The sequence below is a fragment of the Cucurbita maxima genome, unplaced genomic scaffold (genome assembly GCF_002738345.1).
Source record: "Cucurbita maxima cultivar Rimu unplaced genomic scaffold, Cmax_1.0 Cma_Scf00010, whole genome shotgun sequence".
Lineage (NCBI taxonomy): Eukaryota > Viridiplantae > Streptophyta > Magnoliopsida > Cucurbitales > Cucurbitaceae > Cucurbita > Cucurbita maxima.
The window spans coordinates 5,046,128-5,068,686 of record NW_019272026.1 but is presented as its reverse complement, the minus strand read 5'-3'; the positions used below and the strand labels follow the sequence as shown (position 1 = coordinate 5,068,686).

The following is a 22,559-nucleotide window of genomic DNA, read 5'->3' as shown; positions in this document are numbered from 1 at the left end:
AAACTTGAATCGTCGTTTGTTAAAGCGCGAGTACGGTAGGGCTACAGCAGCAGCAGCAGCAGCAGCAGCAGCAGCGGAGCTCGGGATGGACGAGTGAAGGAATTGTCGGCTCTAGGATGGAGAGAGTAGGTGTATACGAGCTGAAAGAGAATGGGGTATGAGAAAATTATTGAAGAGTAAGACAAGTTGTCCTTTCAATCTTTCCATCTACCTTTATTTCTCATCAAAGGGGGAAGAAAAGGAGAAAGGGAGCATCATTATTGTAATGGAAGAAAGATCAATGAGACAACACAGCACAAAGAGGCCTCATGGGGAACTAAATGGTGTGGGCCCCATTTCTACTTATTTCTCCTTATATTTCTTTCATTATATTCTTGAGGTGGACACTTGAATGAATGGGGTATGCCCATCATTTTCACCTTTTTCAAATCCAAAATAATAAAACTAATAATTCATTAACATATTACTAATATTTTTTTAAAACAAATTAAATACTAGGATTGTCAAGAGGTGACGATGGGTACGAAAATAATATCATCAAATTATATATCATTTTTTTTAAATAAAATTAATACAATATTTGTATTTTATTTATGATATAAAAATATATATATATATATATATATCATTAAAAGCCATTCATGAAGAGGACCAAAGGCAGCTGTTTGGTGGGCCATGTAACTACCAACTTGTTAGTTTGGTCCATAGACACAGGAAACCTTCAAAACCGGTTTATTCTAATTTAAAGTTTTTTTTTCTTTTGTTTTATTAAGAGAGAAAATATATATATATATTTATCTATGGAAATATGGGCTTCCATCCTCAATTAATTGCATTGCATTCAATTTATTTTGTACTTTATATTTTGTGTTTGTATGTCGAGTTTCAACCTAGTCTACATTTAACAACGGTTTCGATCGAGCCTATATCTAATAGTGATACACGCCATTTAATTGACATTGTGGATAAGACGCAATATACAAGGATAAACGAGAAACGTCTTCTAATAGAGAATACACATCTCGATTAGATCACGACGTTCGTTTGAAGATAATGATCGTAAATATTAAATTAAATTATTTAGAACCATTAAAAATTAACTTTAAGGATAGGGACAAATTTGATAATCACAAAACGTAACACGTTATACTTTTAAATTTGGTATGGAAAATTGTATCTATTTACATTATGGGAACGAGAACAAAAAATTTCATTCTAGTTAGATTCTTCAATTACATCCATATTTCTTATTTTGTGGTTCCATAATTTTTTTTATTAATTATTTTTCCTTTTTCTCTAATTTATTTATGAGAAGTTGGTTCATGTTATTTATATTTTAAAAAAAAAAAAAAATCATATTTTTCCATAAAATTAAAATTTATATTTAATTTTAATCAATGAACGTTTGTTGGATTTTTAAAATAAAATAATTTCACCTAATTATTCTTTATGGATATAAAATAAAGTTTTTGAAAAAAAAACATTATTATTAAATATCATTATAATAATATGGGTTAATTGGTGGAGTTGATTTTATATAATAGGAAATAAGTCATTATAAATAAAAAGGATGAGTGCAAAATAAAAATTAACATTTATTATTAATTATAAGTGAAGAATTATATTAACTATTTTTAACTTTAGTAAATAAAAGTAGTGTAAACAGTAAAAATAGGTGAGGGACCAGATAATAATATTTAAATTATTATTTTAGAGATGGCCCACTTCTTCAACCAACCAATAAACGAGTGGTCATATCTTTCACGTGGTAAATTTAAGGCTGTTTAAAATAAAATTGACCAACGAGTGGTAAAAAAAATTTATTTAAATTAGAATCACTTTTTATTTATATATATATAATCTTGGACAAAAATGGGTTCAATTTTCAAATGTTTTTGTAAATTTATAGAGATTTATCTTTGGATACAAAATTAAATGTGTCGGGTTAGATATAAAATTAAAAATTTATGATTGATTTGAAATTTTATAAATGAATTATTTATTTAAATATATATAATAAAAATTATTTATTTATGTATGGTTTATTGAGTTGACGATGAATATAATATTGATAAATTAGTTAAAGTGTAACGATATAATCGAAAGCTATGAAATATTTAGATTTGATTTCGATGCCTTATTTCAAATAAAGTTTTATTCTGGGACAAAATTTGAAATTAAATTAAATTTAAAATTTACATATAAGTATGATTAATAACTCTAATTTAGTCAACATTAAATTAATTTAATAAATATCACACAACACCTCATTTATAACTTAACTTCAACCACAGTAGCAAAGGTAATTATATTTATTAAAAAAAATAATTTTCTTTTTTCTCTCTGAGACCATAAATATTTAAAAATTAAATGATAGTATGAGTTGTCATAGAGGAATAAATTAAGAAAAAAAAACAAAATTTGACCATCAAAACTTTCAATGGGATGACGTAAAAACAACTTTATAATTTTATGGGTAAGTATTAATTTATATATCAATTAAACTATATAATCTATTAATAATTTGTAGTTATTTCTATATAGAGTAAATAAAATAAATATTTTAAAAAAGATTAAAATTATCGCCTAGTTATTTCTAAGTAAATTGAGAGAAAAAAATGATGAATGAAAATGGTAATTAAAATAATAAAATTTGATTTTTGAAATAAATTTAATATTTTTGGTTGAAAAATCTAAAAATTGGGAATTAATTGATTATTAATGTCTGATAGCGAAAGGACAAAGGAGTCTGAGAAGAGAGAGCGATGGATGGAGAATATATATGAAGTGTATTATTATTATTATTATTATTATTATTATTATTATTATTATTATTATTATTATTATAAGATTAAAAGGTTGTTTTTAAAAATGTCAAAAATAATAAATAAATAAATAAATGACAGTGCTGGATGTGGGGCCTGTCTTCTAGATCCCAACATCACAAAATTAAATTCATAATTAAATATCTTAAATTAAATAAAAAGAAAAGAAAATTTATGATTTTGTTGGTGTTGACTACGCAATTTTATGCCTAATTACTTGCCACTCTCTCACCTTATTTATTTCCCATCTTCATTTTTCAAACTTCATCAATAATTCACTTGTTTTTTTTAATAATAATATTATTATTATTTATTTTTTAAAACAGAGGTAGATGTAAAGACACATATTTACCTCTAGCAGATATTATCATTTTTCCCTTTGAACTTCCCCTCACACCTTTATGGTAGGGAAGGTTTCTACCCTTTTGAAAGGGTGTTTTTGTTAATATTTGAAAGGTTTTGAAGAAAGGAAATGGAGTAGGAGAATTAGGGACGAAATTAGGGAAGGTTTAAGGAGTGTTTAAGAACAAAGATTAGAGAAAGAGAGAGAAGAAAAGGAGAGTTTTTTGGGTAATAATCGTTGACCCAAAGCAGGGTAATGGGGGGAATCAAATCAATATTTTGCCTCCTTCGCGAAGACAAAAAATTCTCTTCTTTTATTTGCCTTTTCATATTCATATTACACCAAATAACTCGTTTGGGGAAAACGACTGCTCTGCAAAGCTAAAACCGTTACCTTATAATCCCTTTTCTTCTTCTTCTTCTTCTTCTTCTTCTTCTTCTTCTTCTGTCCCCAGAAATGGCAGCCACAACCCCCTTCTTCCATGGAGTTTGTGTAGCACACCATAAATATCTTCGACATTAAGTAAACCCCATTTCAGCCCTTTATCATAATCAACAGTGCACTGGTAAAGTAAACCCCAAATTTTCAGTAACCTTTATTGTTTCTCTTCTTATACCTCCCCTCATGCCTTTTCACTACTTGGGTCTCTCTGCTTTTGCATCTTTTCTCTGTATTTTCTCTGGGGCTTTCTCTGCATTCACCTTATTCTTCCTTTTTCTGTTCTTTACTTCTTCTTTTTCGTTTTGATGATTCTCATAGGGTTCACAGTTTTGGGGTTGATTTTGTTCTGAGCTCAGTTTCTGTTTGATATATTCTTCTTTTTCCCCACAAACCCATTTGGCTTTTTTGGCATGATGTTGTGTTGGGGAGCTGGAAACGACATATGGGTTTCCTTCTCCTTGTGTTCATGTGGGGTTTTTGAGGTTTTGAACAGTGATTATGAAAGATCTTCCATGTTTAACTAGTGAACAGAACAAGTCTGGGTAATTTTGGGTAATTTGGTTTCTGTAATGGAGTCTTGGAGCTATGTTTCTGAGGGAAAGGGATGTATGTCTGATGAAATGAATTCGCCTACAAGTTCTCTTGCAAGGAACAAAGATTCTTTGTTGGGTTGGGAATTCAAAAACCCCTGCAACTTTGGTAGCACCATGTTACCAACAGCTCAACATGTTGAGAATCAAGGATTTGGGGAATTCATATTCCCTGAAATGATAGGGAAACAATTAGCAGACAACTCAGTTTGTGATATTTTGAGTAGCAAGGTCGTTGGTGGAAGATATCTAAATCCAGCTATGAACTCCTCCAATGCATATCTGGGGGAGGATGAATCCACATCTAAGCTCTCTGGCTCTGTTGTGGACTCTACCAGCCGAGATTCTTCATTCATTGATTTAAAGCTAGGGAGATTTGCTGACCATAGGGAGGCTCATGGCTACAAATTCTTTAAGGGAGCCCCCATTTTGGCATCATCTGAGTCGTCGATGCCTACGAAACGAGTTCGAGCTTCCGGGTTGAATTCTCAAACTTATTTCTGCCAGGTTTATGGGTGTAACAAGGATCTTAGCTCCTCTAAAGACTACCACAAGAGGCATAAAGTGTGTGAAGTTCACTCAAAGACTGCAAAAGTTATTGTGAATGGCATAGAACAAAGGTTTTGTCAGCAATGTAGCAGGTTCGTTAATTTTCATCAGTCATATTAGTTTTGGTTGATCTATATAAAGTTAGCTGACATACCAAAATGCAGTAAATTGCAAATTTTAGCATACAACTTTTACATATTGTTCCATAAATGTACGTTTAGATCGTTCACACTGGAGATCCACATGGATTCACTAAAAAATGATATTAATGCTGATTAACATCGTCATTAACTGTATACTCGTGCTGCCCCGAAGCCCCATCGGCAGAGCAAATCATTAGTATTATTGCTGCTCTAATACGGTCTTGCTTTTGACTTCCAGGTTTCATTTGCTAGCTGAGTTTGATGATGGTAAGCGCAGCTGTCGTAAACGCCTTGCAGGTCATAACGAACGTCGGAGAAAGCCTCAGGTGGCTATCAATTCTGGCAGGGCTGGAAGGTTTCTCCAGTCATATAATGGTACTAAATTTGTTTCATGTTCACAAACTTACCTACGGCATCGATATACAGCTTTCAAATTCACGATTTTTGTTTTAGTTTGTGTTTCAGTCATCAATTTCGTAAACTCTACAGGTAGCAGGCTTCAAGGAACGGCATTAACAGCAACATCCTTTATCTGCCAAGGGATATTACCAAATGGTATTTTGAATCCAGAGAAATATGGAGCAAGTGATTGGTGTAGAACTGTGAAAATTGAAGACAAGAATGAATATATGCCTTTGTCTGCTGTTCATGCACCTAGTGCCCATTTGCATTCGAAATCTCTCTTCTCTCCGTACGATATTGATGCCCAAGTTCCCCCTTTCCATGACAACGAACCGAATCCAAGCGCCACAAATATGTTCAAGGAGAACAGTAATCAATATCCTCTTATTGCAGGAGGCGTGAATTCGAGTCCTCGTTCTTACTTTCACAACCCCTCGTTAGGCAGTGAATACTTCAGTGTTTATAGTGCAGCATCAACCGATCGACTATCAGGATTATCAGACTCCGGTTGTGCTCTCTCTCTTCTGTCATCTCAAACACGAAACTCCTCAACTCATTCATCAGGGATTCCCATTGGTCGTCCTATGGTCTTGCTTGATGGCCAAAATCATTACAGTATGAGTCAACTTTCTGAAAAGCTCATGGGAGTAAGCTCCCAGGTATCTGTGAATGGCGTGTCGAATAAATTCAATTCGTCAGGGTTGAATGCTTCGGAAGGTTGTACTCTTGGTCCCATATCGACACCTGAAACAAGCGATGCAGTGAACTTAGAAATTACGAATCGGATTTTCCATGAATCAAATTTAGCAGATCCGTGTGAAGGTGGCCCGACCATTGACTTGTTGCAGCTTTCATCACAACTCCATCGTGTCGAGCACCAGAGGCAAGCTATGCAGGTGAAGCAAGAAAGTAATGCTTTCTGCTGCCTCCGGATTACTTAAATTTTATGAATAACAGGTACCTAAAAATGAGTTTCTTGTCACCGATTTACTATATTCCTGAAATATGTACTTGAATTGTGATGGCTTTTGGGAAGTATTTGGTTTTAGCTGTTTAAATTTGCTTCTTAACCTGCCTCGTGTCCACCCCTCTTCGGGGCTCAGCCTCCTCGCTGACACATCGCCTGGTGTCGGACTTTGATATCATTTGTAATAGTCTAAGTCCACCGCTAGTAGATATTTTCCTTTTTGGGCTTTCTTTTTCGAACTTCCCATCAAGGTTTTTAAAACGCGTCTTTTAGGGAGAGGTTTCCACACCCTTATAAAAAATGTTTCATTCTCCTCCCCATCCGATGTGGGATCTCACAATGTCTCCTAGGGTTTGTGATGACATTACCTTCACTAGAAGAGATACTGACAACCCTTGCAGCATCTTTACCATCTTTCGGCCATGATATCGGTCTTGTCTTTAGTGTATTAATTTTTAAGTTTCTTAGAGAGGGTTAATGAGTATACGGTCATTTTGTGTAACGTCGATTCCATCGTACTAAATGATGCATGGAATGCATCTTCGAAGTCTGGACTTGTCGTGTTTGCTAGGCGAAGCCCAATGCTCGGGAAGCTGAACGACCATACTTTTCCTTTTCCTTTATACACTTAAACAATATGAACTGTGAATGAACAATGTGTTATTACAACTCTGATAATTCTGTTATGTCGTAAATGATGGCATATATTCAGATCCTTGAGCAGCATTGACTCGGACGGTTTTGACAACTGATTCGTATCGGAAAAGGCGACAGGACAGGACAAAGCTTGTGCTGAGTGTGAAGAATGCAGTGGATTTTGATGCACTGCTGCTGGGAGTGCTGTTGGTAGGCTGAGGAGAAGTTCAAAATAAAGTAGCATGATTTGTTCCTTTCTTATAAGAACTAACATTGATATGTTGGTGCAATTCTTGGACCATTCTTGAAGTATTCTATTATTGACTTGTAAACTTTTCTATGTAGCTTTGAGATCTGGGATTTCTTGTTTGATGTAGTACCTTCTCATGAATTTTTTTTGCAAAAGATAATGGTTTCTATTTCAACAAATTAGTGGAAGTTGGAGTGATAACGCCCAAGGCTCGTTTTAGCTCTCGAACAATGGTGGAGCTGTGAACATAGTCGTGTTCAGGCATGTTAGTGTAGACAGGGTCTTTACTGATAGGAAATCTTTGGGTAGAGTGGATAATATCGTACCAATACAGGAATGGATCGAGATGAATTTCAAATGTTAAAACGACTTAGAGATTCTTTTTGCTAGCTTTGAAATTTGAGCTTGTCTAGTAGAGTTGTTCTTTAGATTTGAGTTCAGATAAAACTTCACATTAAAACAGCATCACAGTTCACATCAAGAATAGCTTTGAAGCATCCTGAACTGTTTATTGGGCGAGGAGTTTATGTTACCACTTTACTATGTTTTTTTTTTTTTTTTAAGCTAACCCTGGTCGGTTATCTTGACATGCTCACGACAAACCTTAAGAGAAATTCAAGCCCCATATTCATTTTTTGTCTAGTTTCGTGGCTTCGTTAGATCGTCGACAAGGTTTGTCTTCGCCAATTGAACATCGCTTGTGCGGGGTCCAAGCTTGTTCGGTCACACACGTTTGTTCGTACATGTTCAATCGTTGCGACATAACATCGCATCTCATTGTCATCTCGGTTCCCAACAACACGACTCATATATCGTGATGTTGTCCTATTTCGACACATCGATTGGGGCACAATATCGGCACACCCATGCCGCTCGGTACTTTCCTTGAAAGACCCTTTTAAAAGGAAGACGTATGAGACCGCTTGTCCCATGATGCTCGCGCATGCTGTAACATACGCATGTGCCACGGGATAGCTTGCTTAGGCCAAAGGGTCTAGAGGTGGTGGAGAGCCAACACTATATCTATAATACATTTTGAGGCATTTTCAATCCTTATTAAGTAGACATTTTTTTTGCAAGCGGACATACGGTCTCGTGTATAGTCTGTTGAGTATCTGATTGACTCCAAATTTGGTGAGCTTTCATCTTTCATATAAACGAACTTAATTCTCGAGCAGCATGCCAAAACTCATATCGAAGCCCCGACTTCTGAGGTTATGACCTGAAGCCCTATCTAGCCCTCTTCGAGCTTGTCTTCGACACTCGTGTCTCCTCGTTCTCTCGAACTTTACATATGTCCCTACTTATTTTCAATAGACACTCTTGATGTGTTGGATGATGCATCGTTCTCCTAAGCCGCATCATGACACTTCTCAATCTTAGCTTAAACGTGACCAAATGGACACTACTCGAGGGTCGTCCCTTGTCGGTCTTGATGTGTGGAGGTCACAACATACTTTCTCATAGTGAAGTTGTGACACTAGACATAATAAAATGTTTGTGTTCATATATTTTAGTAAAAAATCTCCATTTAAACGCACATTTAGAAGTCAAAAGGGAAGAACAAAAAATGTTTCGGATAAGAGAGAGAGAGAGAGAGAGAGAGATAAGCAAAGCAGCATGAGTCAAATTTTCATTTGAAAGAAATCTTAAATAGTAAGTAATTAACCATTTAGTGTAATAAACATTAAATCTTGAAACAGAAGTAAAAAACAATGAGTAAACTATTCTGAAACAACCTTGGATAACTCAGTTGCTTCCTCTCCAGATGGATTCAGCTCATTCCAAGCTTCAATCCAAGTGAGCATGGCATCGGCAAGCTTGACAAAATACTCATCGACTGAACTGAGGTTTTCCCTGACCAGCTTGGAGAGTTCAATATAGCACTTCTGCACAGTGTCGCAATGCTTTGGTAGGGTAACAGTTTGGAAAAAGGGTATGATCTGTTCTTGCCAAAAGATTCCTTTGTATTCCTTCTTCAGATTTGTAAATGGGTTGCTTGCCTTGCTGTGCCAGATATATGGCAATCCCGTCTTCACTCCAAATCCCAAGTGGTCACAAATAACCTACAAAAAAGTCGACCATTTGGTTTGACTTGAAAATTGTACTACTGAAGAAATGGTTAAATTGTGTATACCTTCATACACCATCCAGCCCACATATCGTCATAGCGACCGATGGGTTGGCCATTTCCCATGAGTCCAAAGTACATGGCGGGACCAATTAGTTCACGGTTGAATGCTAGATTCATTCCACACATGGGAAAGAGAGTGCCCTTTGGTACCGTCAGAACCGCATTAACGTACCTGTGATGTGAACCTCATACCGTCAAAACATTAGATTTTCAGAAGCAAACTTCATGAAACCCAAATCTCTACGATGTTTGGCAAGCGATCACTCTTGACGGCTCCGAAGGGTAGATTATGAGATCTCACATCGGTTGGAGAGGAAAACAAAACATTCTTAATAAGGGTGTGGAAACCTTCTCCTAGCAACGCGTTTTAAAAATTGTATTAGAGTCAAATATTGGATGGTGTGCCAGCGAGAACGCTGGCTTAAAGGGGGTTGGATTGTGAGATCCTACATCAAAAAGGAATAAGTACTAGCAAGGAAGCTGGACCCGAATGGGGTGGATTGTGAGATCTCACATCGATTGGAGAAGGGAACAAAAGAGGAATGAGTGTACACAAGGACGTTGGCCCCAAATAGGGGTGGATTATAAGATCCTACATCGGTAGGAGAGGGGAACAAAACATTGGTTTCCACACCAAACGCATTTTAAAAATTTTAAGAGAAAGCTTGAATGGAAGATAGAAAATATCTGCTCCCATAGGCTTGAGATGTTACAAGTACCTTGTGTTTCTCTCGAGTGGTTTGACGAGTTGGGTGGGTGCATCATAATCTGGAATGTTTAGCCAGAGGCCATGAGACACTGCGGTGGGGACACCTTCACGGAGAGTGAACGGATATCCACGGACAAAATCAGCACCTTCTCTAAATGGATCATAAAGGGTGTTAAAGAAAAATGGGGTTGATGGCGTCAACACGTTCTTAATGTGCTGTTCAAGTGCATTAATCTCTTTACCAGATGGGTCTTTAGCAACCTGCATTAAAACATATTAAACCACAAAGTTCATTAATCAGAGAAGGGAAGGATCAAAAGTGTAAAAGAAAATTGGGGATTGAACATACAAAGCAGTCATCATCAATCGTGAAGATGTACTTCTTCTTGGAAATCAAGTAGCCAAAGCACCTACAAGCAGAGTCCTTAAATGAAATGCAAGAGGCCTTAGGGCCCAGAATCCGATTGATATCCATACGATTGTAGAGCTCATAGTCAAAGCCATCAGGAACCCTGATAGTCTTGGACGGGTCGCCGTCTTGGACAATGATCAAGTGATAGGGCTGGAAAAATGGTCTCCACATCTCGAGGAAGTCGAGGTTGCGGATGGTGGGGATGACTATGTCGAGCTCATCTTTCAGAACCGGTCCCAGCTTGGTGTTCGCCATTGCTGACGCTTGACTGTAGGAAAAAAAAAACAAGAAACAGAGAGACAGACTAGAGGGAGACAGAATTTTGTTTTTCAGACAGAAGTAAACGAAGCGGGTGAAGAATTTGAAGGGAAAAACATTCGAATATGCCAGACGGCAGGTGGCACGTGCGTTAATATAGAGGCGTTTTGTTAGGAGACAGCTTCTTATTCTTATAATTTATTAATTATTAATTTTTATTAAGCATTTATTAACTATCAAATTCTTAAAACTGTATCTACTCATTCCTGCCTTAGACATTCTACCAAGGAAAGATAATCATTTCATATGACTTGAACGACAGAACTGATCGACTAGAAAAATAATGTTGAAAACAATAACAAAAAATTACTTCGAAAATAATCTTTCAAATCTACCCAAAATTTGATGATAGAATTCTTTTTGTAAGTCGGAATGATTTTGTTATAATTAATATAAAAAAATGAAGAAAAAGAAGAAAAAAAAAAAAAAAGGAGGGGAAGATGAAGGAAAAGCATTATAGTTGTTGCAATCTCTCACTCTCAATAGGTTTAATTTGGTTTCAACAATGATAAGGAACTAATAGCTATTTAATATTGTTTAAGGAAAAAAAAAACATAAATAAAAGAAAGCTGTTAGATCATTGTCAATATCAGGATAGCATAACTACTTGTTAAAAAAACTAGAAGTGGATAATAAATTAAGTTTTTTGTCATAGAAATGGTGGATAAGATATCTCCTTTAGGTGATCCTGAAGGAGAGTGAAGAAATTTTTGCTTGATTGAGCCATTTCCAAAGAATTTCAAGAACATTCAAGCAGTGATGGATTAGGCCAAGGAAGAAGTGTTAGATCTTTACATTTTCAAACATTTTCAAACGTGTTTAATGAGTCCCTAAACATTTTCAAACATTTTCAAACGTGTTTAATGAGTCCCAAAACTTTCAGTTGGGTGTTTATTAGATCCTTGACAAACAAATTTTTTTTATAATTTAAACTGAGACTTACTGGTTCAATGCAGTTGAATGGGAAGAAAACTTGATTTCCTGGGTTCTGCACATCTGCTAGGCTCTGGTGTAAGAACACTGACAGTTGAAAAGTCATGTCCAGATCTCTAAAGCTTTGCTTCAAGATGCGGAAATTCTGAAAAGGATAAATGAAGGATTTAAGAGAAGTAGCTGAAAAATATCACATGGATTATCTATCTAACAACCAGTAGGTGAAAGGTGACACATCCTCTTGCATTCTCTTCAACTATATTGCTCTCTTCATTGCTCAATTTCCCCAAAGAATAGTTCCATCCTCTGAGTTTTGTTCATCCTGCAAAGCATTCAAGCCATGGAAGTCAATACCCACAGTAATATGTTACACAAAATTCTCTGTCGACAGCAAAAAATTGCAGTTTTAGCACTTCTGATCTTTACAGCTTTCTATTCAGCTGGTACGTGCTTGTTTAACTGCTAAAACAAGAAAGAACTTACATTCTCTTCGTGTTGTAGCTGATCTTTACAGCTTTCTATTCAGGGGCTTACGATCCATTGGATCCAAATGGAAACATAACAATCAAATGGGATATAGTATCTTGGGCGGCAGATGGATATGTTGTAAGATTGTGAAACAGGATCACTGTCGTAAAGCTAGTTTTAAATACTGACCTTAGATCTTTTTTGAACTGCAACAGGCTGCAGTGACAATGAACAATTTTCAGATGTACCGCCATATTAATGCACCAGGATGGACTCTAGGCTGGTCGTGGGCCAAGAAAGAAGTAATATGGTCGATGGTGGGAGCTCAAACAACAGAGCAAGGAGATTGTTCCAAGTTCAAAGGAAATGTGCCTCACTGCTGCAAGAAAACCCCAGTAGTTGTTGATTTGCTCCCCGGTGTTCCTTACAATCAGCAATTCTCAAATTGCTGCAAGGGTGGAGTGTTGGCATCTTGGGGACAGGATCCAGTAGGTTCGGTCTCCGCCTTTCAGGTGAGTGTTGGGCTAGCCGGCACTTCAAACAAAACTGTGAAATTGCCAAAGAACTTCACCCTGCTCGGTCCAGGACCAGGCTACACATGTGGACCGGCAAAGGTTGTGCCTTCTACAGTCTTCCTCACTCCTGATCGCCGCCGGAAAACTCAAGCACTGAGTAAGCTTTTTTTTTTTTTTTTTTTTTTTTTTTTTCATCCTCGTTTAGTTGATTCATGCTCCATCTAATGCAGTGACATGGAATGTAACCTGTACTTACTCACAATTTCTGGCCTCTAAGAACCCAACTTGCTGCGTATCACTTTCAACTTTCTATAATGAGACGATCACTTCTTGCCCAACCTGCGCCTGTGGCTGCCAACACAAACATAATTGTATAAAGTAAGGCTTCTTTCTCTACTCCATATGGTAACAAACGTGTTTCATGAATCTCTCAAACATAAAAATTAATCAATTTAAAAAGAAAAATAATGGGTTTGGCACTCATGCGTTCCTTGATCCTAAAATAGATCACATTTCCTTGGTCAGATCAGAACCTCTACACACCTTGGAACAGCTATACCGTGACTGTAGTCTGCAGTATAAAAATTAATATACTTAGAACATCAGATTGTCTGATGAGAAGGAACCGTAACCTTGTGTCAGGTGTTGTAACAGTCCAAGCTCACCGCTAGTAAATATTGTCCTCTTTGGGCTTTCCCTTAAAGTTTTTAAAACGTGTCTATTAGAGAGAGACTTCCACACTCTTATAAAGAATATGTTCCCCTCTCCAACCGATATAGGATCTCACAATCCACCACCTTGAGGACCAACATCCCTGCTGACATACCGTCCAGTGTCTGGCTCTAAAAATTTTGAGGGAAAACTCGAAATGGAAATGGTGAGCCAAAATAGGACAATATATGCTAACAATTAGCTTGGGCTGTTACAGAAAACCTTCTTGTTGTCCGATCAGAAGGAACCGTAACCTTGTGTCAAATGTCTTTAACGTTACTTTTCAACTAATTTACTCATCTTCAGCATAGTTGCTAGAGATCATAACTACATCTTTTTTCCTTTAATCCCACTATGCAGGAGTGGCTCAAAGCTATTGCACAAGGAAGGACTAAACACTCCTAAAAAGGATAACACACCTTTACTACAATGCACTTATCACATGTGTCCTATTCGAGTACACTGGCACGTAAAGATTAATTACAAGGATTATTGGCGTGTAAAGGTTGCTGTCACTAACTTCAACTATAGGATGAACTATACACTGTGGACACTGGCAGTGCAGCATCCAAATCTGAACAATGTAACTCAAGTCTTTAGTTTTGACTACAAGCCCCTTGTTCCCTATGAATCCATCAGTGAGTACGAAAATCCTTATGCTTTCAATGTAAATGTAAGGTTATTATCCAAGTCTTTACTGACATAACTGCACTACAAAATTCAATGTGCAGACGATACTGGCATGTTCTATGGCATGAAATTCTACAATGATCTATTAATGGAAGCAGGGCCATTTGGAAATGTACAATCTGAAGTACTAATGAAGAAGGATAAGGATACCTTTACCTTCAAGCAGGGTTGGGCATTTCCTAGAAAAGTATACTTCAATGGCGACGAATGTCAGATGCCACCACCAGAATCTTACCCGTTTCTACCCAACTCTGCGCCTGGAGGCTCGAGTGCAGTAGCCAAATTCACCGCCACTTTGTTTTTGATAGTCTGGTTTTTGTTGTAATCAGTGGTCCTTCTTCCCGTGCTTGATGAACTTCAAAGATCTGCACATGTTCAAAATTCAAGAGAGAAACTGCAGAACTACAATGAACACAGGTATCCATGCAGATATTATTGGTCATAGAATACATATATACTCGCCAGATAAATCAATGTTTGTTGTTTCTGAGTTGTCTGAAGTCAACTATCTTGAGTAAAAATATCCTCTCTTACCAGTGTGCTTCACAAGAAATTCAGCATAGACATGATTCGATAGTCCAAATCCTATTTTTGGTTTTGTAATACATAGGCTGGTTTAAATGAAATTATTCCAATCATGTTCCACTAACTTAAATAACCAAGAAATTATGCAGAAAACAGGCACTCTATGGAAAATTTGAACTGTCTCATAAGTTATTACATCGAGCGACCAATATTTTGTAACCATTATACAAACAAAATGATAGAAAATGTAAAATAGCTATTTGTACAACACAATTTGCTCCAAATCTAAACAAAAATGAAGTTGAACCAAATAACCGATCCACAAACAGGAACTAGCTCATATTGCCTTTGATTTAAGCACCAGTAAAATCGACACTAAAGACTAGATTGCTACAAGCTCGTGGGAAATCTAGAGTGTCAGAGCGACCATAGCGTCTGTTGTTCCCCGTAGATATAACTTATTGTGCAAAATTCAACAGTAATGTCAAAGATATTAAGATGGTCATAAGTAGAGATATAGCTGGTCTGGAACTGGCATTTGGCAAATAAGGATAGGCATCTGGAGGTGGCAGCACACAGTTATCACCATTGAAATAAACTCTTCTTGGAAAAGCCCAACCCTTGTCGAATGTGAAAGTGTTCTGGTCTTTCTGAAATAGGAGCTCAGATTGCACATTACCAAGAGGGCCAGCTTGATTGAGCAGATCATTGTAGAACTTAACTCCCCACAACATCGCAGTATCATCTGCAGAACAGTACCATAGTTACCAGCCACTAAGAAAAAAATAAATTGTATAATGCCGGTTCTTTCCACACAAATGAGATGACCGGTCAACATTATATAAGAATAGATATTTTCAGAGATTACTTACTTAGGTCACCATATGGGCTCAACGACTTGTAGTTAAAGCTGAATAATTTAGTAATGTTATCAAAATTGGGATGCTGCACCACGAGATTCCAGAGTGTGTAGTTCATTCTGTAATTGAAATTGGTGATTGTGATCTTCACCCTCCAGTAATCCTTATAATTCAGCTTCACGTGCCAATGGACTCGAATCGGGCACATGTGGCTGGTACACTGAACCAAGGGTGCATTGCTGCCTGATTTATCAGGAGTTGATACTACTGAAGCTAAATATGGAGAATCCGGACTGCAAAAGATAATTTGAGCGGATAGATTATTGGGTTGAGTAAAATAGTTTCAATCTTTCACCCCAACCACAAACAGAATGTTGAAAGCAAAAGGGTAACTTACTCCACACAGCTCCCAGAACCTGCCGTGTTGTTTTGACATCCGCAAGTGCAGGTTGGGCAGTTGACTATAGTATCATTGTAGAAGGAAGAGAGGGAAACACAACAAGTGGGTGTCTTCTGAGCGAGGAACTGAGAATAGGTGCATGTAATATTCCACGTCACTGACATAGGAAAAGCAAGGATAGATTCAATCAAATGACATAAATAATTAGTAACAGCTTCCAATTCCACTCCATGTCAAATCAATTTACGTAGAACTTGCATTCTGTCAGATGCCAAGTCAAACTTAAAAACGATGAGTCTATGTCCATTCGACAACCAATTCAATTTATAAAGTCACAGACAGAAACACCCAATGAAATATCATTAATAAAATCTATGTGCATGGAGACAACATTAGAACTCTACATTGAACCATATTTAATGTGCAAGTCCTCGACAAGTTTACTTACTCAAAGCTTGAGTTATTCTTCTTTTATCTCCAGAAACAAATTTGGTTGGCTTCACAATCTTTGCTGGCCCACAAGTGTATCCAGGTCCTGGGGCTTTCAGGGTGAAGTTTTTGGGGAGTTTGACAGTTTTGTTACTTGATCCTGCAGCACCAACACTGACTTGAAATGAACTTGCTGCATTGGCTGGGTCTTGGGCCCATGAGTTTATGACTCCACCTTTGCAGCAATTTGCAATCTGCTGATTGTAAGGAGTTCCTGGCAATAAATCCACAACGGTTGGATCTTTCTTGCAGCAATGAGGAATATTTCCTTTGAACTTTGAACAGTCGCCCTGTTCTGTTGTTTGGGCTCCCATCATGCTCCAAATTACTTCTTTCTTTGCCCATGTCCACCCCAATGTCCAACCTGGAGCTGCAATATGGCGGTATTGCTGGAAGTTGTACATTGTAACAACAGCCTGTCACCAAATAGATACTCCATTAAGGGGCAGTTATGAACCATTAGATTTATAAAAAGCTCTGTCGCAGAAAACCAAAGAGGTGTGATTCTTATATGAAACTTACGACATAGCCATCTGGAGTCCAGCTCATGACATCCCACTTGATTGTGATGTTCCCGTTTGGATCAAGTGCATCATAGGCTTCTGCAAAGAGATCCAGTGGAAAAGACGAACATCGAAATTTCTCAGATAATATTTTATAACTATGCATCGCACTCTTCTTCTAATTTCAAATAAATTCAGTATTACTAATAACACTAACTCTCGTTATAATGCAACAAAGATTTCAAAAAATAACTCGTTGATTTCCCAATGTAACTAGAAGCATTGCCATTTCTTCATATATTCCAGCATTTTCTAAAATCCGTTCATTAGTGTTCAATATAACAAAAAGAACCACTCGCCTCACTTAAAATCGATCAATCAATAAAGAAGAAAGTAAAATCGATTCCCTAAGAAGAGATTAACAGTTGAAGTAAGCACACTTTCTAAACATTCCCAGCTACCATATAAACAGGATGAATTAGTGAACGGATAACAAAACCACGTCCAGCAGCTAAATCTGGAACCTCCAGGTACGAATAAGTAACAAAGTTTGAGTTCACTGACCTGTTGCAGTGAAACTGAAGCTGGAAAGTAGAAAGTGAAGCAAGACGGCAAAGCCAGTAAGTCCGGCGACGGATCCAGTGGAAGCGAAACGCCGAGCCTTCATTTTCCGATGCAGACCGAGCTGCAAGCAGCGTTCTGCCAATGGCTCAAGATCTGCACAAAAAACTTGCCGTGGCCTGTGGAGAGAGAGAGAGAGAGAGAGAGAGAGAGAGCGCGTGGGAAATAATCCAGAAGGATGTAAGCCTTATCACGGTGAATTGTGAGAATTAAAGAAGCTGGTTTTAATGGCGGAATGTCTGCTTTCAGGAAGGAATAGTTACCGCCGTTGGTTAGCCGAAATTCCAATTCTACCCCTTAATCTTCATTTTAACTTAAGCTATATATTTGGAAAAAGACGAGAAGGGCGGGGGTAATTGTGGAACATTTTAACGAGGGAAAATAGTAGATTCGTGAGGTGGCTGGAAGTGGTTATGAGCTAAGTTTTTGGTCCACATATTGTATCGTATTTCTGTCGGTGGCCATTCATTTGATTTTTGCTGTTCTTGCTTTGCAAATTCAATATATTTATTTTGATACGACTCATTTTATTTATTAGATATCAATTCTGAAACCAAACCCAATCATTCATTCTTCTTTTGATATACAAAATATAATCAATTTTCTTTTCCTAGTGTGAAGAAAACGAGAGAAAATGACGCTTTCAGCCTGGGAATGTCTCCCTGTCTCCATGTCTCCTCAAGTGTGCTTGTCATGTAGTGATGAACGCAATAGATCGAGACGATTCGTTGGGAAGCCTAGTTCACTGTTCAAAGTTCACTCGCATGGAGTGTTATTTATGGTTGGAACGAATCACATTGTATTAATTTTCACTCTAAACTCTTGATCCTATTGATCCTATACTCGGCTAAATGTTGCAATTTCTTGCTAACTTTACTCAATCGGCACAAATAACCGCAACCCATGGAAGCAATTGTCAATATGAAAGTTCAAACTGTCAGATCCCACTCAAATGGGGACAAAGAATGAAACCCTCTTTACAAGGAAGTAAAAATTTCTCATTTTAAAAATCTTAAAAGAAATCTCAAAAAACAATATTAGTTAGGAGTGGACTTGGACAGAACAATGTAACAACAACAATCGGCATAACTGTAGGCACAAAGGCATAACTCATTCAACAAAAACATTATGAGCCATCACCAAGAGAAAATCTAAAGAAGCAGAACCAGCTATGTTTCGAGTATTAACTAACGTGTTCTCAGCATCAGTTATAATCAAATATGAACAAGAAGTACCTTCATTTTACACTCTGAAGATAGATCGATGCTTATCTATGACCAGAATAAGGGAAGATTTTTAAACAATACAGCATTCTCTTCCTAAACGAACCTGGAATTTTGATCCACTATACATATAATCGTGTTCATTTGTCCAATATAATGAAATGGCATGTCAAAGCTGCCATTGTCCCGTGTTCGGGGCAGCTGCAAAAGAAAGCAGGATCAAAATGCTCTGCGCATGGCTTTTTTCGGTTTCTTAACGAAACTAAGTCAAATTTGCTTCAGTCGCCTCCTCTTCCTCGCCATTTTTTCGGGCAACGTCTCCCTCTTCTTCTCGACGTTCTTTACCTTTGGCATCTTCACATATCCTGGATCCACCTGACATGCTTTTGGAACTGGCACTCCCCGTTTTTGAGCTTCAATAAAGAGTGAATTTGCTTTGTCCAGATGATTATGAGCACAGAGATTTGCCATTAATAGCTCATATGTCTTAATCCCAGGTTCACACCCCTCCTCCTTCATTTTTTCAAAGACAGTCAAGGCATGATCAATCCTCTCGATCCCACACAAAGTGTTTAGAAACTCATAGTAAGTCTTCTTATCAAGTGCATCACCATGTCCTGCAGACCTCATCCTGTCAATCATTTCATCTCCCTCTCCCGTCCTTGCTGCTTGATACAGACTTTTAGTCAAAATAATGAACGTTTCAGAATTAGGATGGCATCCCCACTCCCCCATTCGATGAAACAAATCTAATGCATCGGTAGTTTTCCTGATCTTGCACAAATTATTGATCAGCACATTGAAGGTTTCCACATTTCGTGGAACCCCACGATAATCCATTTCCACCAGAATCTCCTCAGCTTCAGAGTGAAGTCTGAACGGATCCTTTTTCCTACAAAGCTTGCAAGCACAGTCAAGTAGATCATTATATGCCGTTGTCCCTAACTCAAACCCTCCCCTGTACATCTCACTCGCCAGCCTTTTTGCTTCATCTAGTTTCCCATTGACGCACCATCCTTTGATCAGAGAATCGCATATTGCTTCGTCAGGGAAAAACTCGTTCGCCAAGTCTTTGACTATCTTTACAGCATGGCTCGCGTAGCCATTTTCACAAAGCTTCTCCACCACCATTCTAAGTGACTCTTTATCCCTCTTAAGCCCGTAATTCTTCTCCATCGTCTCAAAAAATGAGATCAGCTTTGTCGGTCGCCCGGCACGAGCGAACCGATCAATAGACGACCGCAGGGTTTTAGCCCCACTGATACCTAAACCTTTCGCAAGAACTTCATGAATCGCATTGAAATCCTTTATACGACCAAAATAATCAACAAAATACGAGATAGTCTCATCCGTGTGATGAAAATCAGGATTCGATACTAACCAGTCATTAAACCCCAACACCGTCCGACCAGCTTCCGAGGAGAGATTGAGCGTATTGAGGACTAACTCTGGATTCGGTTTAACATGCGAAAAGCTAAGCTGAAGGCGCTTCGTAATAGGAAGAGGAACCAAATCAGGGTCCTTGAGAAGCTCGGTTGCAAGTGACTGCGATGATTGATCCACGTCATTCTCCCCGGATTCGGAGGAGAACGAATGAGAAAGTGAGAGCTGCAAAGGATAAGATAACCTCCCTGCCGCCCCATGATGACGGAAGTGGTGGATGAGAGGCGTCAAATTCCGATGTAAAAGAAAGCTCCTCGCAGATTCATTCAAAAAATTCGAAGACGAACCAGCAGATAACGAAGAAGACGATGCTAGAGATCGAATTAAAATCCTTCGAAGTTGCAGGTACGGTAATGGCAGCATTGTTATGGACGACGAGCTTTGAAGAGCTCTGAAGAGGAAGAGAAAAATGGAACTCAACTGGGAAAATGCGCGCTAGAGGGAGCTGGAGCAAACCAAAAACCCAACGGGGCAATGGCTAGTCATTGGGCTGGGCCAATTATTACAAATGACAACCTAAATTGGGCTTTAATAAACATGGGCTCTCGGGATAGGCCCATTACATCACGGCCCAATCTTCTCCCCCATAATCGGGAATTGTATTGAATTGAATATGCAGGGGTGTGACTTTACTGATTTGTCCTCCAAATAACAAATATTTACTGTTGAACGAAATTTTAAATGAAATGAAAATACAAATTTCAAATCTTCCTTGATATTTGTGAAAGATTTTAAATTTACTTAATTGCCTTTTTTTCCCTAACAAAATGAGTGATGACGTCATTAAGTCCTTTGTTTTAACCTTTTTTTCTCTTTACTCCCTGACTTTTTAAAAACTATTATTCAAGGGAGATGTAAATTTAAAATTACATATAATCATACGTTTGAAATTAATATTAAAAGTTCATTAATTTAATACACGGTTTTTTTTTAATGATTGTTGTAATAATAAAAATAATGATGGTTTTATAATATATTTCAGAACTCTAATAGGTATAAGATTTAGAACGGAGTAGAGCTCACCATTTGTTTCGGTCAAAGTCACGAGCTCATAGCCAACCAACAAGACATAATCCTACATGGCTCGACCCATTCTTTGAGTCTTGCAGGTCCTTTCACATTCTCTCCCATTTATTAAAATTTAGTCAAAATTTACAATCTTCAATGAAATTTATGGTATAATATTCAAATTAATATATTTATCTAAAATCAAAATTCACCCAAATTCATAAGATTATAATGGATAATGTTATAATAAAAAATAATAATAATAAAATTTTAGTACGGTGACTGTCTTCTGATTTTAAGGGTTTTTTTGGTAAACACGCAAAAGAAACCTTTATACACGTCCTGAGAATTTCACCTGAACCAGCCGCAATTGGTCTGTTCAATACAAATTTAAAGCAGAGTCCTTTTTTTAATTTTTGCATTTATTATTATAACTACCTTCTTATTTTTCTTAATTTATTTTCCATATTTCAAATTATTTTTTAATATTATATTTGATACTGCTTTCAAATTTAACATACTAATTTTGGACCCAAAAAAAATTAATAATAATAATAATAATAATAAATAAAATAAAAAATTTCAGTCTACCGCTTAAATTGAATGATAACGAAATAAATAAATAAAACTATATTTAAAATTAAAAATGAATGTATTTGTTTTTTTTTTTCAATTCGAATCTTTTAAAATTAGTTTTTTTCTTATATATAGGAATATGATGAAATAGATTTATCAAACAAGTATTTTTTAAAAACATTTATTTGTATATTTAGTTTGTTCCTATTTTTTAATAAAATTTTATAAAATTTTATTTTGTAATTTTATAAATTTTAAAAATATTATATATAAATATATTGATTGGTTGCATGAACTTTGTTTTATTTCAATAACAAATCAGTTGTTTAAGGCCCAATAACATACAATTAGCATTTATTTTTCACATTCATAAATGAACACAATTGATGATATTTAATTAAGTCTTGCTTTATATTTGGTATCTGATGACAGAGTGAAAACCGTCTAACAAATAAATTTATTATTTTTTATTTTTTTTTGCATGTATATTTTATTTAAAAATGTTTATAGTAATTTTTAATTATGTTTAACTATTATGTTAAAATAATTTTTTTTACTACTCACAAAATTATAATTATTTATAATAAAATTTAATTAAATTTAATAGTTATTGAAAATAAAATGTACCAATTAAAATAAAAAGAATCTCAAAATATAGGCTCCAAATGCTATTTAACATATTTTCAAATTTTAAAATAATAGAATAAAATTCATTAATTTTTGGTTCAAAATTAAAATATTTGTAGCGGTGGGTTTAAACTATTACAAAAGTAGTGTCGGCGAGGATGCTGGCTCTTAAGAGGGGTGGATTGTGAGATCTACCGTGTGGAAACTTCTCCTACTGAGATGGGTTTAGCGGTTATAAATGGTATCAG

General features: G+C 36.5%; 5 protein-coding genes and 1 long non-coding RNA gene across 7 annotated transcripts; 2 read left to right on the top strand and 4 right to left on the bottom strand.

Annotated features, from left to right (window-relative positions):
• Window positions 1-3,515: 3,515 nt before the first annotated feature.
• LOC111484762 (squamosa promoter-binding-like protein 6) lies at window positions 3,516-7,377 on the top strand. Of its 2 annotated transcripts, XM_023131344.1 has the most exons (5): window positions 3,517-3,733; window positions 3,928-4,840; window positions 5,130-5,266; window positions 5,381-6,250; window positions 6,985-7,377. In XM_023131344.1, the coding sequence occupies exons 2-4, from the start codon at window positions 4,179-4,181 to the stop codon at window positions 6,232-6,234; spliced, it is 1,653 nt and encodes a 550-aa protein (XP_022987112.1). In that variant the 5' UTR covers window positions 3,517-3,733; window positions 3,928-4,178; the 3' UTR covers window positions 6,235-6,250; window positions 6,985-7,377. The 2 variants fall into 2 exon arrangements, with proteins under 2 accessions (XP_022987111.1, XP_022987112.1); XM_023131343.1 differs by having other exon boundaries at window positions 3,516-4,840; window positions 6,973-7,377.
• Window positions 7,378-8,753: 1,376 nt separating this feature from the next.
• On the bottom strand, window positions 8,754-11,960 carry LOC111484766 (UDP-arabinopyranose mutase 1-like). The gene is made up of 6 exons (XM_023131348.1): window positions 11,868-11,960; window positions 11,663-11,797; window positions 10,339-10,669; window positions 10,000-10,250; window positions 9,284-9,452; window positions 8,754-9,212 (listed from the first exon to the last, which is right to left on the bottom strand). Exons 2-6 carry the CDS (start codon window positions 11,713-11,715, stop codon window positions 8,871-8,873), a joined length of 1,146 nt encoding a protein of 381 aa, XP_022987116.1. The 5' UTR covers window positions 11,716-11,797; window positions 11,868-11,960; the 3' UTR covers window positions 8,754-8,870.
• Window positions 11,961-11,976: 16 nt separating this feature from the next.
• On the top strand, window positions 11,977-14,619 carry LOC111484765 (COBRA-like protein 4). The gene is made up of 6 exons (XM_023131347.1): window positions 11,977-12,095; window positions 12,179-12,258; window positions 12,336-12,792; window positions 12,866-13,013; window positions 13,707-13,984; window positions 14,078-14,619. The coding sequence occupies exons 1-6, from the start codon at window positions 11,993-11,995 to the stop codon at window positions 14,359-14,361; spliced, it is 1,350 nt and encodes a 449-aa protein (XP_022987115.1). The 5' UTR covers window positions 11,977-11,992; the 3' UTR covers window positions 14,362-14,619.
• On the bottom strand, window positions 12,799-14,331 carry LOC111484768. Its single transcript, XR_002718574.1, has 2 exons — window positions 14,193-14,331; window positions 12,799-12,986 (listed from the first exon to the last, which is right to left on the bottom strand). It is a non-coding gene; the product is annotated as an uncharacterized LOC111484768 (long non-coding RNA).
• Window positions 14,620-14,702: 83 nt separating the features above from the next.
• LOC111484764 (protein COBRA-like) lies at window positions 14,703-17,588 on the bottom strand. The gene is made up of 6 exons (XM_023131346.1): window positions 17,378-17,588; window positions 16,833-16,912; window positions 16,270-16,726; window positions 15,819-15,978; window positions 15,434-15,714; window positions 14,703-15,306 (listed from the first exon to the last, which is right to left on the bottom strand). The coding sequence occupies exons 1-6, from the start codon at window positions 17,478-17,480 to the stop codon at window positions 15,020-15,022; spliced, it is 1,368 nt and encodes a 455-aa protein (XP_022987114.1). The 5' UTR covers window positions 17,481-17,588; the 3' UTR covers window positions 14,703-15,019.
• Window positions 17,589-18,586: 998 nt separating this feature from the next.
• LOC111484763 (pentatricopeptide repeat-containing protein PNM1, mitochondrial-like) lies at window positions 18,587-20,559 on the bottom strand. The gene has a single exon (XM_023131345.1). It carries the CDS (start codon window positions 20,461-20,463, stop codon window positions 18,925-18,927), a length of 1,539 nt encoding a protein of 512 aa, XP_022987113.1. The 5' UTR covers window positions 20,464-20,559; the 3' UTR covers window positions 18,587-18,924.
• Window positions 20,560-22,559: the final 2,000 nt, after the last annotated feature.

Bases quoted from the DNA above. Each gene is read 5' to 3' on its own strand.
- LOC111484762 (XM_023131343.1), top strand. From the start codon at position 4,179: ATGGAGTCTTGGAGCTATGTTTCTGAGGGAAAGGGATGTATGTCTGAT. The intron at 4,841-5,129 runs GTTCGTTAATTT...TTTGACTTCCAG, and splicing joins TTTTGTCAGCAATGTAGCAG to GTTTCATTTGCTAGCTGAGT. The intron at 5,267-5,380 runs GTACTAAATTTG...TAAACTCTACAG, and splicing joins GTTTCTCCAGTCATATAATG to GTAGCAGGCTTCAAGGAACG.
- LOC111484766 (XM_023131348.1), bottom strand. From the start codon at position 11,715: ATGTGCAGAACCCAGGAAATCAAGTTTTCTTCCCATTCAACTGCATTG. The intron at 10,251-10,338 runs GTATGTTCAATC...GTTTTAATGCAG, and splicing joins CGATTGATGATGACTGCTTT to GTTGCTAAAGACCCATCTGG. The intron at 9,453-9,999 runs GTACTTGTAACA...TTCACATCACAG, and splicing joins CCACTCGAGAGAAACACAAG to GTACGTTAATGCGGTTCTGA.
- LOC111484765 (XM_023131347.1), top strand. From the start codon at position 11,993: ATGGAAGTCAATACCCACAGTAATATGTTACACAAAATTCTCTGTCGA. The intron at 12,096-12,178 runs GTACGTGCTTGT...CTTTCTATTCAG, and splicing joins TACAGCTTTCTATTCAGCTG to GGGCTTACGATCCATTGGAT. The intron at 13,014-13,706 runs GTAAGGCTTCTT...CCCACTATGCAG, and splicing joins CACAAACATAATTGTATAAA to GAGTGGCTCAAAGCTATTGC.
- LOC111484764 (XM_023131346.1), bottom strand. From the start codon at position 17,480: ATGAAGGCTCGGCGTTTCGCTTCCACTGGATCCGTCGCCGGACTTACT. The intron at 16,913-17,377 runs GTCAGTGAACTC...ATCTCTTTGCAG, and splicing joins CTTCAGTTTCACTGCAACAG to AAGCCTATGATGCACTTGAT. The intron at 15,979-16,269 runs GTAAGTAAACTT...TTCCTATGTCAG, and splicing joins AAGAATAACTCAAGCTTTGA to TGACGTGGAATATTACATGC.
- LOC111484763 (XM_023131345.1), bottom strand. From the start codon at position 20,463: ATGCTGCCATTACCGTACCTGCAACTTCGAAGGATTTTAATTCGATCT.